Source organism: Abramis brama (assembly GCF_963993115.1).
Source record: "Abramis brama genome assembly, chromosome: 5".
Classification (NCBI taxonomy): Eukaryota; Metazoa; Chordata; class Actinopteri; order Cypriniformes; family Leuciscidae; genus Abramis; species Abramis brama.
Window position 1 is genome coordinate 44,576,946 of NC_139967.1, and position 16,547 is coordinate 44,593,492.

Consider the following 16,547-nt stretch of genomic DNA (forward strand, 5'->3'; position numbering starts at 1 on the left):
ACACAAAAGATGAAGCGCAAGTTTTACTTAAGAAAATCACCGTGAGCTGAGTAAACACAAGTTATAAGACGTGCGCAAGTACATAAACGAATTTCGGTAGAGTTGAGGGAGCATTTTCTTTAAAAACAAAATAATTCCACCTCGTCTTCAGCGGTTGCCTCAGATTTCGGGAGTAAATAGAGAGAGCTATGTGGATTAATACATCCAGCCACACAACACCTACAACGCTTGGGAGACATTCTCGTCAGTGCAGCAGCTGTGAACGCGATCAGGGCGGGTCTATGTTCAAACGGCAGTGTCTGTCAACACTCGTGGGCGGGGCCTGTGCTTAGTGACGTCACTAAAACAGCATTAGGCCAGAGAATGTCTAATAGGAAGTAAAAAACAAAAAAAAAAAAATGTCTAATAGGAAGTTATAAAAGTCAAAATAATGAAAAGATGTATTTCATTATAAATTTGTTAATTATTTTGGCAAAATTTCATATTCATAAATGTAAATTCAGTGCTAAAAAAACTAGTTTTGTACTTTTTTCCATGAAGTTGAACATTATATTAATCTGATTTCTGGCTCAAACAACAAAAAGGCTGTTAAAACTGTCAACATATGGACCTCTTTTTCTTTTAAATAAGCTTCCCCTAGCAATTTTGTTTTATATATATATATATATATATATATATATATTTTATTTTTTTTTATTTATTTTGTATTGTATTTTATTGTATTTTATGTATATTTTGACTATTTATATGTCGTTTGTATCCTCTGTTTGCAATAAAAAAAAAAAAATGTTTAATAGGAAGAGAATTGGCACTCTGCTTACTTCCGGTTTCTGGACTGGCTGCAGTAACACGTCTCTGTCCATGCGGGGGCGCTCGCAGGCGAGTGCAGAATGAATGGAGGTCTATGGCGAAAAACCCTCAAAATCCACTTTTCTCAGGATATAATTTTTTGTCTAGTAATTTGAATGTTGTATTCGAAAGGAGATGCAAAGAAATTACACATTGCTGGGTGTTAGATTTTTTAGAGTCACTTATTTGGTTTAAAAAGTCTTTTAAAATGTCAATGACGTCAGAATGCTGACGTCATTAGCAGAATGCTAGCGTGTTATGGGCAACAACAACTCAACCTGTAAGAAATCGAAAAGAAATAAGTGCTCGTTCATTCAACTTTCGACCTATAACACATGTTGAACTTGCAAAACCTACAATCAAATCTGAGATTTCTCAACGGCAATCGGGTGAAAGAGACACATTTAGCCATCTAGCCCCATAGACTCCCATTCAGTCTGCACTCGCCCGCGATCACCTCCAGTGGAATTCTAATGGAACTGCAACCAAGATCGATACAATGGGGCTAATAGGAAGTACCAAGGCTCTCCGTAGACGGGCTCTGATTAGGCTTGTTTGAGATGCGCCTTGCCTCGCCTGAAATGTGTGCGAGAGTAGGCGGCTGCAGTGAGGGGAGGAGTGAAAAAAGCGCAGGCAAGCCGGACAGATCTCTCTTCTCGCAGTGGATCTGACACCTGTGAGATCAAAGATGGATATCGCGGGATTCACGCTCGTGCACAGTGTTGCTAATAAACTGGATGTAATTCAAGTTCTGTTGCTTTTATATGAAAATAAATAAAATGAACAAGACACCCAAAGTACTTGTTATTTAATTCCATTCCAAATACATGTTTATCAATATTTTTTTCTTTAATACAGACATATGTGTTTTTATTTTTTTTATTTTTTTTATAAAAATTAAATTGCATAACCCAAAGAGACCGCACTGTCAGATAGTTTGGGAATATTCACACATAAAATATACAGATAAAACATGATATTAGAGTTTTAAAATCAAACATTTTAAAAGAGAACAATACATCACAGTTGTTTAAACCAATGAGCATTAAGCTGTGGCGTCAGCAAGTCGTTTCCCATCATGCTTTTGATCAGCGCAGTCAGTGGAGAGCAACTGCGCTCGACTGCAGAATCCGACTCATCTGCCTTGCGATCGCGAGAGATTTTTGACATACGTCAGCATGACATCAGAGCAAGGCGGACCGCACTCGGACACATTTCTAACCGGCATGCATCTCGCGCTGATCACCGGTGATCGATTCTGCGCAGATTTTGCTCATCTCAAACAAGCCTATTCTGAAAACAGGTCGTTGGGAGACACTGATGATGATTTATGGGGATTAATACAAAAGGAGTGAGTGGATTTTTATCACTATTGGCTGGTTGTGTACACACACTGCCAACACACATTTATGTCCAAACAAATGTCCAAAAAAGTGAATTTTGCATAATAGGGGACCTTTAAAAACATGAGCTTATTTAATTTGAAGCCACTAAATAAAGCACTAAAAAAAATTAGCTAGCAATATATGTGCTGACATTACTATTATTATTTTTTTTTAAAAAGGGGGGCAGCTGACAAGTCTTGCCTGGGCCCGGGACGAGATAATCTTCTAGATGCTCTTCCTCTCCTGTTCCTCTCCTCTGCTCTTCCTCTTCTCTTCCTCTCCTCTGCTCTTCCTCTCCTGTTCCTCTCCTCTGCTCTTCCTCTCCTGTTCCTCTCCTCTGCTCTTCCTCTCCTGTTACTCTCCTCTCCCGTTCCTCTCCTCTGCTCTTCTTCCTCTCCTCTGCTCTTCCTCTCCTGTTCCTCTCCTCTTCCTCTCCTGTTACTCTCCTCTCCCGTTCCTCTCCTCTGCTCTTCCTCTCCTGTTCCTCTGCTCTTCCTCTCCTGTTACTCTCCTCTGCTCTTCCTCTCCTCTGCTGTTCCTCTCCTCTGCTCTTCCTCTCCTCTTCCTCTGCTTTCCTCTCCTGTTCCTCTGCTCTTCCTCTCCTGTTCCTCTGCTCTTCCTCTCCTCTGCTCTTCCTCTCCTGTTCCTCTCCTCTGCTCTTCCTCTCCTGTTACTCTCCTCTGCTCTTCCTCTCCTCTGCTGTTCCTCTCCTCTTCCTCTGCTCTTCCTCTCCTGTTCCTCTGCTCTTCCTCTCCTGTTCCTCTGCTCTTCCTCTCCTGTTCCTCTGCTCTTCCTCTCCTGTTCCTCTGCTCTTCCTCTCCTCTGCTCTTCCTCTCCTGTTCCTCTCCTCTGCTCTTCCTCTCCTGTTCCCCTCCTCTCCTCTGGTTCAAAGGAGTCATTCGTTTGCGTATCGGATGTGTCATTAGTGGACGTGTAGCCTATGGCACGCATTGTGTGATTATCTCGGCAGTTTAGGACATCGCACAAGATTTGTGTCAACACAGAAAACATTCCATCACTGGATAGTTTTTTTTCGTTTACTGAAATTTTGGTTTATGTCAGCTGAATGGGCGGAACGCTTTTTAGAGAAGATAAGGCAACGTTTTTTTTTAGTTTTTTTTTTAGCACAATTCACACTCCGTGGACGTGGTAATTCAGGGAAAAAATGCTCCACGTGAAGCTGCGGTCTTACTATCGTGTCGATTGATTTTGATAATTGGCCCATCACTTCTCCACAACGGAAACCCCCTTTAAAACTCTAATCTCTTATATTTAGCCCGCAAAATAACACCACGCTATACGATCCGTCAAAGCATGATGGAAAATAGTACTATTCAGATTTTCCATTCTTTGTTTGGGCGATTGCTAAGTGTGTCCAACTTACTCCGTTTCTTAAAATTTGTTGTCAAAGATGAAGAATATTGGGATGGAATGAGAAATATTTCTTGTAGTTAATTGTGATAATGGTAGGCTAGTTCTGAAAATGTATCAGTATGATTTCTCCATTCTCATATTTTGACTGAAATGTAACAATAAAAAAATATAGGCTATTAATATTGCACATCTTAAAAAATATAATTTGTTAGTCAAATACTAATTTCTTTTCGTTAAAAAAAATATGGCGAGTGAACAGACTTTCCTCTCTTTCAGTAAAAAAAAAAAAAAAAAAAAAAAAAAAAAAAACACACTCGGCAGTGTGACTATATGTTTAATGTCCCGACAACCTCTGGAGTGAGATTAAACCCATTTAGACACTTGTTAGCAACCACCTTTTTCAACACAAGTAACAGCTTTAAAATAAAAATAAAAATGAAAAAAAGCGCGGGTAGGGTAGGCTATTACTGGTCTGTTTTATGTCGTAGAATATAACAAAAATATCTTGAGCTTGTGTTCACCAATGATGACCTTATTTCAGGCTATCAAACATGACTTCAACACCATGGAACGGGGAATGCTAAAGCGCTAACTCTTTTCCAGGTTTCTGCCAGCAAAAAATGCGCGATCCCTGGAGAATTCTAAACATTGGATAGCCTATAATTAAAAATGTTGTTGCTTTTTTATAAAAATAAAAATGAACTATAGACACCCAAAGTATGGTTATATTGACGTGTTTTACATTATATAAGGAAACGTATTTATTTTTTCTAATGTCAGAGTTTGGTAATATCCACAGAAAATTTATACACATTAAACATGATATCAAAGTTAAAAATCAAACATATTAAAACAGAACACATCACTGTTTAAACCAAGAAGTATTAAGTTGTGTCTTCAGCAAGTTACAATCAAAGTCAGCACAAACTAACTGCACGCCTGGCATGGCCTTGAGTTTTTTGGCATTCAGAGCAAGTCGGACCACAGTCAGCAGAGGTGGACGAAGTACACAACTTCCTTACTTGAGTAAAAGTATAGATACTACTGGTCAAATATTACTCCGTTACAAGTAAAAGTTGTAAAGACCTATTTTTACTTAAGTAAAAGTACAGAAGTACTCGTTTTTAAAAATACTTCAGTATCAAAAGTAAAAAGTAAATGTCAATGCATTGTTTTATTATTGTTGCATTGTTGTATGTAATACTTAAAGTACCGTATGCCTCTGAATCTACGCCTGCCTACCTACCATCATATCAATATCAAATTTATTTCTAGAACACAGTTCCAGTAGTGGGATTGAATGTGAGATTGAATAAGTGCACTCAATAACGTCCACAATGGTTTCGGACACACAAATGGCTGTTCCCTCAAATATTGCCCTATTTAAAGTTTTTTGGCTTTTAGTATGAATATGTTAACTTTACTGTTATCTATAAGCTAGTGTGCTCCAAAAAAGTGACAAAAGTCGCATTTAGAAGACCAAACCCAACGTTGAAAATGAAAATCAGGTTTATGTCAGAATCCAATGTCAGTTTGACGTTGATCTCCAACGTTGAACAGACGTTGTATTGTGGCTGAAAATGAAAATCGGGTTGACGTCAGAAACCAACATCAGTCGGGTTCTGACGTCAACCCGACTTTTATTTTCAATCAATATCCAACGTCAATCTGACGTCAGGTTCTGATGTCAATCAGATGCAGGGTTCTGACGTCAACCCGACTTTCATTTCCAACCAAAATGCAACCCCTGCAACCAAAATCATCCACTGACTGATGTTACTTTCTACTCAAGGACCTTGACAGAATTGTAGTGGAGTAAAAAGTACGATATTTGTCTTTCAAATGTAGTGAAGTTAAAGTAAAAAGTTTCCAGAAAAAATAATACTCAAGTAAAGTACAGATACTCAAAAAGTGTACTTAAGTACAGTACTCAAGTAAATGTACTTTGTTACTGTCCACCTCTGACAGTCAGACACATTTTTAATTGGTGTTTAGTTCTGTGCAGATTCACAGAAGGGAAAAAAACAACATATTGTACCCTTGTAGTTGAGCGATGACTTTTTCAACCGCCATCAAATCCAACCTGACTGCTCTGAATAAAAAGCATTATTGTAAGCCTACTATGAAGGCTTGGGGTAAGGCAAGAACTCGGCATTTACTTTACGTATTCATTTAAAACAAAAAGGGAGAAATCCTCCAAAGTGTGTTTGTCAAACATTTTTAAACAGAAGGTCAAGATTGAAAAAGAAATGTGAATTTAAATGATTTATGTAATGTGTTGACTGACTATTGCATTAGTGAGATTCCTTTAAGAGGCTGAAAGCCTGGGGAAGGGCGTTCCTGTTTTGGAGTGAATGTGTGTTTTTTGCCAGAGTGTTTTCTGGGGTTGGCAGAGCTAGATGTATGTTCTGTGCTGCCTTGAGTTCAGTAAAGGTTCACCAAGTTACGAACGTCTCCTCATGTTATTCAAGTATATTAGAATTTAGTTTAACTCTGAAAATGAAGCCTGAACTAAAAGGAGACAGCACAACTTTCTGTATGGTAAATAAGTTACTTATATCCTGACCTGCTTTGCTCAGATTAGTGAAAATACCCTCCAACGTCCCATACAAATGACTTTATTTAGTCAATTGCCTTGCATATAAATGAATGCAAAATTCATACATTTTTATTGGGAACAGTCCACAGTTAATTCGTTTTTTTTTTTTTTTTTTTTTACCAGGAAAATGCAGAAACAGAGTGTTGACCAAATCAGCATTCAGAACACTGGAAAAAAAGTTCAATATTTAATAATAGATGCTTCCTGTGGGCCGTTTAATATGAACTGCTGAAATGTGTCTGATATTAAGACCCCACCCACCCCAAAAAAATCAATAATCAGCCTATCGAAAGTCCTTTAAATGTTCATCTTAAGAAACAAAAGTCCTATAAATGTTCACCTTAAGAAACAACAAATGCACCTCACACTTACATGAATATAAATATTTGTTTTATAGGCCCATGCATCTGTCCATGCGCTTAAATACTTCAATAAGCCAGTCTCGATCCTGGTATTTGTTAAATGGTGTAGCAGTTTTTGGGTGAACAGAGGATAAATTTCCAAAAGGTCACTAAATAATCAGAATAACAGCATCAAATACAGAAAACACCCAAACATATGACAAAAAAAAACAAACAAAAAAAACACACCCTGAGTCTCAAGGCAACAGGTCTAGTAAAACTATGCAGTCGGAGACATGCTTGGAGACATGCCAGATGTATGGCTCTCAAGATGATGAACGTAAACGATTGACTTTGGTTTGTCATTTTAAAATAAATCGCTTATGCTAAAAAAAAGAAAAGAAAGGGGGCTTACTCTTTATTTGACTGAGTGGCCATTTGTATCTTCGTGTACATATGAGAAGCAAACAATTTGACCATGTACGTAGAGTTCTCCATTTTGTCCACTTCTATGAATACATTTAAAGTAGACAATCAAGCAGTTCTCTTGCATTTCTCTTGCATTTCCACCATTTTGAGTGGAGTTTTTTTAGTAACAACAAAGCAAAGACCTCGCCACAGGCAAAAGGCTCCTGAAGCCTGATATGCCTGGATAAAAATTCTTAAAATCACATTTTAGATGTCAGAGGGTTAAAACTGAGAATCATGAGGAATGTTTTTTAGGGTTGAGGACAGCTTTTTTGGCTTCCTCGGGTAACAGTGCGGGATCGGTCAAGATGGAGGTGGTGGTACAGAGCTGTCGTAATGTCTTGAGTACCACTGTAGGATACAGAAAAAACACAAAGAGAAATGGTGAACATAATACACAGATATACAAGATATACTACATCAAAATGAAGAAACAGTAAACACCGAATAGAAAGCGCCAGGTTAGAACAAAAGAAGTTTGTGCATTTGAGACCACCAAAACACTATTACTAACATTAGATATTTCTATCATCATTTCATATCATATTTCTATCATCATTTCACAACCTATATAGGCAGTTCCTGCAGACCTATTATACCCCTTTTCAAAGTCTTGGTTTTGTTTTTGGGCTCTTCTAGAATAGGTTTTCATGCTTGAATGTTCAAAAAACACATTATTTTCCCCTTATTCGACATTGTTGCAGCTCCTCTCTTCTCAGTCTGTCAGTAACGGTCTGTTTAGTTTCTGTCTCTATGAAGCCCCTCCTTCTAAAAAGTGCAAAGTGCTCAGATTGGTCGGCTGGACTAGTGTGTTGTGATTGGTCAAGCACTTCGAGTGTGTATTTGTTTATATTCCTGTTTTTTGTTTTCGTTGCAGTCACTGTTGAAAACCCCGACTCGAGAGAATTTCTGTGTTAATCTGGTCAGGTGGTCCCGGACAATTCTCTGTATGCCGATGCTTGGACTTTGTCCAATAAGAGCCGTTCGCGGCAATAATAAGTGACTGTGATAGGACAGTTTAAAAACAGTGTTAGAAAGCTACGGCAATAATGATTCAACGTACAACATTTGAAAATATGATTCGTTGGAGGTCATTGTTGCAGTGAGCCTTTTGTGAAGCGCACTTATTGACTGTGCCGGTGTAACACCGAGAACACAGAGAAAGTCTCGTGACCCCCTATAGAATGTGGGTTGCGACCATAGACTGTAAAAAAAATATGGACGACGCCCCTTCGTTCTCTTCCATTGGTGAGAAGTGAAGCCGCCAGTGTCCCGATATGACGCTGACATTTTGTGGCTTGAGTCTGCGCAGTAGCGATTTCGGGACCAGACCAGAGTCTTTTAAAATGTCAATGACGTCATACACATCGTACGACCAGAGATACTGCTTTACGGCAATCCTTCAGTCGCTTTGGTGCGTTCGCGCTCTGCACTTTCTTTTCACTCGAGGCATGGACAACACAGCTGACACAGGCAAATACACGTGCTAGAAGAGTTTTTGTTTTGTTTGTTTCTGGTCCCGCTTCGGATGCCACGATGCCATCAAGCGGTATCTCTGGTCGTAATCAGTCCTTCACTGACCAATCAGCGTTCATTAGCAGAATGCTAGCGTGTTATGGGCAACAACAACTCAACCTGTAAGAAATCGAAAGGACATAAGTACTCGTTCATTCAACTTTCGACCTATAACCCATGTTGACCTTGCAAAACCTACAATCAAATCTGAGATTTCTCAACGGCAATCGGGTGAAAGATACACATTTAGCCGTCTAGCCCCATAGACTCCCATTCAGTCTGCAATCGCCCGCGATCACCTCCAGTGGAATTCTAATGGAACTGCAACCAAGATCGATACAATGGGGCTAATAGGGAGTGCCAAGGCTCTCCGTAGACGGGCTCTGGCAGGAAGTAAAGCCGCAAAATGGCAAAAAGGCCCCGCCCTCACTCTCGGTGTGAAATAATTAATTATAGAAGTTTAGATATTAAATTTAAAGCTCCAATCTCCTCAGTCCTCCGAAGATCCCGAAAAAAAGTCTGTTGGTGCTTCAGTGACTACTTCGCTCAGAGAACCTGTCAATCACAGCTGTCAATCATGACGTCACACCACCGTTTTTATAGCATCGCGTAACTAACTAAAAACAAACTTATTTTATAAACAGACACTTGAACTTACATCAGCGTGATAAAAAACTGCAGTAAATGACAGAAACCACCTTCGGAAAAAAGATATTTGAAGTGTAATTAAATTGTTTAGTTGGTCTCAAGTCCCATTGAATAACACGGGGAGGCGGGGCTTATGACCTATACTAGGACCAGTCACCGGGGGTGATCGAGACGTTTTGGCTTCACTTTCAGGGCTTGTGGCATATTCAGGCATATTAAACGGCCCACAGGAAGCATCTATTATTAACGCTTGGTCGCGACCCACTGGTTGAGAAACACTGCTCTAGACTATAATGGAGGCGTTTCAGGGAGTTCAGAAAAAGTGACACTGATATAGAGAGCAACTCCTGCTAAAGGGACATTGTACTTTGTAAAAGTTAAACAGCAACATTACACACTAAAGAAAGTTGAAAATGAACTTTAAAAAAAAAATGTTTTTTCCCCCAAATGTCACTTTTGGGGGAAAAACATTGCCACTTCCCATTGCCACAATGGGAACATTGCCACATAGCCACTTCCCCCAAATGTTAGAATCCTAGGAAGGTATGCAGATAGTGTATTCTTCCACAACTACGAGGTTCATAGCATTTGGAAAACTTAGCAGGCATCTAAATCTTTTTTTATATGTATTCTGTTTTAGTATCTCTGCCTTCACAAATGTGCCAATAAGTGGCACAAAGAGAAGAAGGGGTGTTGATCTGTGTCTTGTGCTGATGTATTCATCTCTATAACTTCATAAAGACAAGGAATTACTAAAAGCAAGTCGTTTGGCAGCTTGATTTCAATAAAAGCGTTTTTTGTTAAAAGTTTAATTCATGACCCCTTTAAGATTTTCCGTGGGTATGCTTAATTTTCCATGTTTCGCAGAGCCTTCAAAGTGTACTCGGCTGCGGATGAGCGCGTTCGACACATGCGCAGTACAATACTCTTTATACTCCACTAACGTCAGAGGGCAGCACTGAGTCCTTTACAGGACATTCGCTTGGAAGGAAGTTTAGTACAAGAACCGAAACAAAAACGATGGAGAAGGATATGCTGCTTTGTCTACTGTTTTGTATCGCTCTTTACTTGGGCAGCACGATTTAGGGAAGAAAAAAATAAATGAAAAAAATTAACTGCGAATTTATGGTTAAAATTGCGATTTAAAATGCTATTTTTAAAACAAACAAATATTAGTTTAATGCACATGGCACACAAAATGGAAAAAACACTGATTGGTTGAATCCTCATGGATTTCCGGGATACGTGTGTGTCACGTTCTTTAACGGTCCACCTAGAAACAAAGCCATCGTGAAGCCAAACCCCCTCATGGAAGAAGAAAGCCATCGTGTTTACAGCTGTGACAATGAGTTATTATCAGGATCAACTAATATTATTACTAATACAACTAGTATATTGTATATGTGTGATGGCTACGACCACACAGGGTAACATCACCTCAGTTCTAAACATTTGATTACAGTTTTATTATTTCACCTCTTTAGTTTGTTGCACTTATCATTTACAGTCATCTAAACTATGATGTCTAAATAATGAACAACAGTTTTTTGATTTAGTTTATTTTGCTTTACCTTTACATTGATTTACAGGGAGTGCACTAATCACATGTTTCTTTGTGTTGAGTTACCTGGACTGTTGGGGGCGGTCCCTTCCTGGTTGGGCAAAAGGAGTGGCTAAGGGCTGAGGAGACCTATATCCGGGAGCCAGCTCATTAGGCCATACCATGTCTCACCATGTGCCAGGGGGGATTTTGTCCTTAGTTAGCTCTTGAGTTTTCATGTGTTAGTTTGTTTACCCCTTCTATGTTATTTGGTTTTGTCAAGCTGTTATATAAGCTCCCTACTGTGTCTTTGTGGCAGGTCAGTTTTTTGTTCAGTTAACCTTGTGTTATGAGTTTATGTATTTGAGCCTATATTCAGTTATTTTTTGTTGACCTCTTTTTAAGGCCTAGTTATTAATTTTGGTCTTTATGTAACTTTTCAATATTTTGGGTAATAAAACCCCTTTTTTTTGAAAACAGTCTCCTGTGTCCTCTTGCCTCACTGCCTGGGTCCCTGACAATTGGTGGCAGCGGTTGGGATCATCCAGTGACGGACACAAGTTTTTTTTTTTTTTTTTTTTTTTTTTTTCAACAAGAAATGAATCGTGGTGGAAGAGGGGGAAAAGGCAGACAACAAGGAGGAGCTGCAAGCCAAACTGCATCGGACAAGCAACTTGTTAGTGAAGAAGGAGAAAGTGGAGCTTTTGGAGTGGAAAACACTGAAGATGAAGGAAAGGAGCCAACCCTGTCTGACCTGGCAGCCATTCTCCGAGCACACATGGGACAGCAGGAGGCCCGAGATGAGAAGCAGAAGGAAGCAACTACAAGACAAGAACAGCGGTTTAAAACACTTCAACATCAATTTCAGATGCTGCAGTTGGAAGTACAAGCTCGAACATCTCCACTGTTAGAGCCTCCACCAACAGATTCTGATCAAGATCTGGAGGCCTTTCCACCCAACAGACCTCGTTCTCAAACCCGAATGGATCACACTGCTGTGACTGAGTCAACTACGACAGCAGCAGGTCAAGTCCATCCACACCATGTGCCCAGACTAGAGAAATTTACTGATGATGATGATATTGAACACTTTCTCATTGCATTTGAGCGTATTGCCTTAGCCTGCAGATGGCAGAAGCCAGACTGGGTTTTTCATTTAATGCCATTGCTAACTGGTAAAGCTAGGAGTACTTATGTGCATATGGATGTTGATGACTCTCTTGATTATGATAGGGTTAAAGGTGCAATTCTTTCCTAGTATGACATTAATCCTGAGACCTACAGGCAAAGATTCCGTTCCCTAGAGGTGAGCCCTGACGAGAGCCCAAAGGAATTGTATGCAAGAATCAAGGAGCTGTATGGAAAGTGGATCCAGCCAAAAGGTAAAACAACACAAGAAATTGGTGAAATGATCATGCTGGAACAATACTTGAGAATGGTGTCCCCTGAGCTGCAGATTTGGATCAGAGAGCACGACCCAGGTTCTGCCATGGAGGCTGCTAAACTAGCGGATGTGTTTGTGGCGGCGCGGAGAAAAGGACAGCCATGGAGCTACAACTCATGGAAGACCCCAAGAGACAGCCGTAAACCCTCTCAGCAGTATCAATCCACCCAGCAGTACCAACTAAAGCCAGAGGCCAGCGGGGGTAAGGTTCCCACTGGGGAAAACCAGTTGTTTAGCAGACCATCACAGCCCTCAGGTAGAAAACCAATTTGCTATCTCTGTGGAATAGAAGGCCATACAAAGCCCATGTGCCCTAAAAATACAGCAAAGTTGACTCAGATGTGTGTTGTACCACGCCCTCATGTGGATGCTGTTTCCAAGAATGACCAGGTGGTAAAGATGGCTGATGTTCAAGTTAACGGAACTGCTCTTAAAGCTTTAATTGATACCAGGAGTGATCAGACACTTGTGCACAGGAAGTTTGTACCAACCAATATTATAAGCACCAGAGATACCATCCCTATATGTTGTGTGCATGGTGATGAGAAGAGTTACTCAACTGCTGACATGTATATCAATGTTGACAATCAAACATATCTCTTGAACATTGTGGTAGCTGATAAATTGCCTTATCCTGTCGTGCTAGGACGAGACCTCCCAGTACTTTTTGATTTGTTCGAATCAGACAAAACCAGAAAATGCTATGCTGCTGTCACCAGGGGGCAGGCTAAGAAGTCTAACGAGCACCTGGAGATCCTCAGTACCTTGCCATTCTACAGTGATGAGGCAACACCCCTGAAGTCACGTAAAACTCGTAGGCAGAAAAGACAGGAGAAATTTCTTCACACAGTTGTGAAGCCACAAACTAACACCCAGCCAGAGTTGCCTTTAGGATTTCAAATGCCAGCCAGTATCATAAACATGCAGAAATCTGATCCATCTTTAGCATCTCTTTTTCAGAAAATCGAGGAGAAGGAGCCAGGAGATGAGCTGGACGTGAGCAAAGAGGAGTACATTTTGCAAAATGGCATTCTCTACCGTCAACAGGAATCTGTATTGCAGCTAGTGGTCCCCCAAGCAGCCAGAGAGGCTATACTGGTGTTGGGGCATTCTGTTCCCTGGGCTGGCCACCTAGGTAAGCACAAAACCACAGCCCGCATTAAACACCATTTTCACTGGCCGGGACTGCGTAGAGATGTTGCTGAATTCTGCAAAAGTTGTCCTCAGTGTCAAATGACATCTGCTAGCCTTCCCTCCAGAGCTCCACTCCTACCACTCCCCATCATTGCCACTCCATTTGAACGCCTTGGGATGGACATTGTTGGTCCTGTTGAGAAGAGTAAAGCTGGGAACCGTTACATGCTGGTTATAACAGACTATGCAACCAAGTACCCAGAGGTGTTCCCATTGAAGTCCATGAAAGCTAAATCTGTTGCTTTTTGTCTAGTACAGTTTTTTTCAAGAGTGGGTTTCCCTCGTGAAATACTGACTGATCAAGGAACTAACTTTGTCAACTTTGTTGAAGCAGGTATATCAATTACTTGGCATCAGGAGCCTGAGAACTACACCTTACCACCCCCAAACGGATGGGCTGACGGAACGTTTCAACAAGACGTTGAAGCAGATGCTGCGAAAGTTTGTGAACAGCAGTGGTACAGACTGGGATCTCTGGCTGCCATATCTGTTATTTGCATACAGGGCAAGCCTCCACCGGTTTTTCTCCCTTTGAACTTCTTTATGGGCATGATGTCAGAGGCCCTCTTTCTCTGCTGAGAGAGAGCTGGGAGGAAGACCAGGGGAGAGGGGATTCTGTTAATGTGGTATCCTATGTTGTGCAGATGAGAGACCGATTGGAAAAAATGAGCGAGCTTGCCCAGTCACACATGGCAGAGGCCCAGAAACAGCAGAAGTTCTGGTACGATCGGTCAGCCCGCCAGAGATCCTTCAGCCCTGGACAGAAGGTGCTAGTGCTTCTCCCTAGTGATGACAATAAGCTTCTGGCAAAGTGGCAAGGACCATTTGAGGTCCAGAAGAAACTTGGGCCTACCACCTATCGGATATTGACCACAGGTCAGTCACGTTCCAATAAAGTACTGCATGTGAACCTCCTGAAGGAATGGGTGCAACGACCTGAAAAGAAAACAGAGGTGATGCTCGTCAGAAGCATTCTGGAAGAGGAGGAAGTGGATGAGCAATACTTACCTTCTGAAGGTGTTCCAGTGGACTTCGATCTCCGTCATCTCTCTGAAGACAGACAGCAGCAGGTGAGAGCCATCTGTAATCTTGAAGTGTTACAGGTGAACCCTGGGAGGACTGACCTTGTTGAACATGATATTGTCCTTAAAGATGGTGCTTCTGTGAGACGACTCAGTTACAGGATCCCTGAGCGCTTGTTGACCGCACTGAAAGAGGAGGTGGATCTCATGCTGTCCCAGGGTATCATAGAGGCTTCAAAGAGTGAATGGTGTAACCCGGTAGTCCTTGTACCGAAAAAGGATGGTAGCATAAGATTCTGTATTGATTTCAGGTACTTGAACTCAGTTTCTCAGTTTGACTCCTATCCAACACCAAGGATTGACGACCTGCTTGAACGGCTGGGAAAGGCAAAATTCCTGACCACATTAGATCTTAGCAAAGGGTACTGGCAAGTACCACTGACCAAGCGATCCAGAGAGCTGACTGCTTTCCGGACTCCATGGGGCCTATTCCACTTCACAGTGCTCCCATTTGGCCTTCATGGAGCGCCAGCAAATTTCCAGAGGCTGATGGACCAGGTACTTCGTGATTCCTCTGCATTTGCGGCAGCCTATCTTGATGATATAGTTCTGTATAGTGACAGCTGGGAGCAACATCTGGAACATCTGTGCACCGTCTTGGGCTGCCTTCACGCTGCTGGGCTGACCGTAAATCCCGCAAAATGTGCCTTTGCTGCATCTGAGACTGAGTACCTGGGCCATATCATTGGGAATGGGATGATACGGCCACAGGTTAGTAAGATCCAAGCCATTGAGTCATGCCCTTTACCCCAAACAAGGAAGCAACTCAGATCCTTTTTGGGCATGGCAGGCTTCTATCGTCGCTTCATTCCGCAGTTTTCCACCAGGGCGGCTCTGCTCTCAGACTTGACCGGGTCCCGGAGTCCCAATCAGATCCAGTGGACAGAGGAGGCCGTGGCAGCTTTCCATGATATCCGGCAATCAATGAGTAAACAACCAGTTTTGTATGGTCCAAACTTTAACGAGCATTTCTATGTGCAGACTGATGCTTCCGACAGGGGTCTGGGCGCTGTGCTTCTTCAGGGGCCCCCCGAGAACCGCCATCCTGTTGCTTACATCAGCAGAAAGCTGTTCCCCAGGGAGGTCCGTTATTCGACCGTAGAAAAAGAGGGACTGGCTATCAAGTGGGCCCTGGACTCCTTCCGCTACTACCTCCTGGGTAGAGAATTCACACTGGAGACCGACCATAAAGCACTGCAGTGGATGGAGAGGATGAAGGACACCAATGGAAGAATCACGCGGTGGTACCTGGCCCTGCAACCATTCCGCTTCAGCATCCAACACATCCCAGGCAAAGAGAACCAGACAGCTGACTACCTGTCTCGCTGTACCAGCGAGAGTCCTGAAGGGGGGGAGTGTGTGATGGCTACGACCACACAGGGTAACATCACCTCAGTTCTAAACATTTGATTACAGTTTTATTATTTCACCTCTTTAGTTTGTTGCACTTATCATTTACAGTCATCTAAACTATGATGTCTAAATAATGAACAACAGTTTTTTGATTTAGTTTATTTTGCTTTACCTTTACATTGATTTACAGGGAGTGCACTAATCACATGTTTCTTTGTGTTGAGTTACCTGGACTGTTGGGGGCGGTCCCTTCCTGGTTGGGCGAAAGGAGTGGCTAAGGGCTGAGGAGACCTATATCCGGGAGCCAGCTCATTAGGCCATACCATGTCTCACCATGTGCCAGGGGGGATTTTGTCCTTAGTTAGCTCTTGAGTTTTCATGTGTTAGTTTGTTTACCCCTTCTATGTTATTTGGTTTTGTCAAGCTGTTATATAAGCTCCCTTCTGTGTCTTTGTGGCAGGTCAGTTTTTTGTTCAGTTAACCTTGTGTTATGAGTTTATGTATTTGAGCCTATATTCAGTTATTTTTTGTTGACCTCTTTTTAAGGCCTAGTTATTAATTTTGGTCTTTATGTAACTTCTCAATATTTTGGGTAATAAAACCCCTTTTTTTTGAAAACAGTCTCCTGTGTCCTCTTGCCTTACTGCCTTGGTCCCTGACAATATGTAAATTGTATATATTCTATAGCTAATATTTAAAATCTCAAGTTGCGTCAATAGCAGAGGAGAAAGACCGCGAAATTTAGTTTTAAGAGT

General features: G+C 41.5%; 1 protein-coding gene across 2 annotated transcripts in view; it reads right to left on the reverse strand.

The window, feature by feature from the left end:
• Positions 1 to 6,254: 6,254 nt before the first annotated feature.
• Positions 6,255 to 16,547, reverse strand: part of mlxip (MLX interacting protein) — a 31,595-nt gene continuing 21,302 nt past the window's right edge. For both annotated transcript variants that reach the window (XM_084115741.1, XM_084115740.1), the window contains exon 17: positions 6,255 to 7,367. In XM_084115741.1, coding sequence (XP_083971867.1) covers positions 7,252 to 7,367 — 116 coding nt within the window. In that variant the 3' untranslated portion in view covers positions 6,255 to 7,251. The remainder of the gene's footprint in view (positions 7,368 to 16,547) is intronic.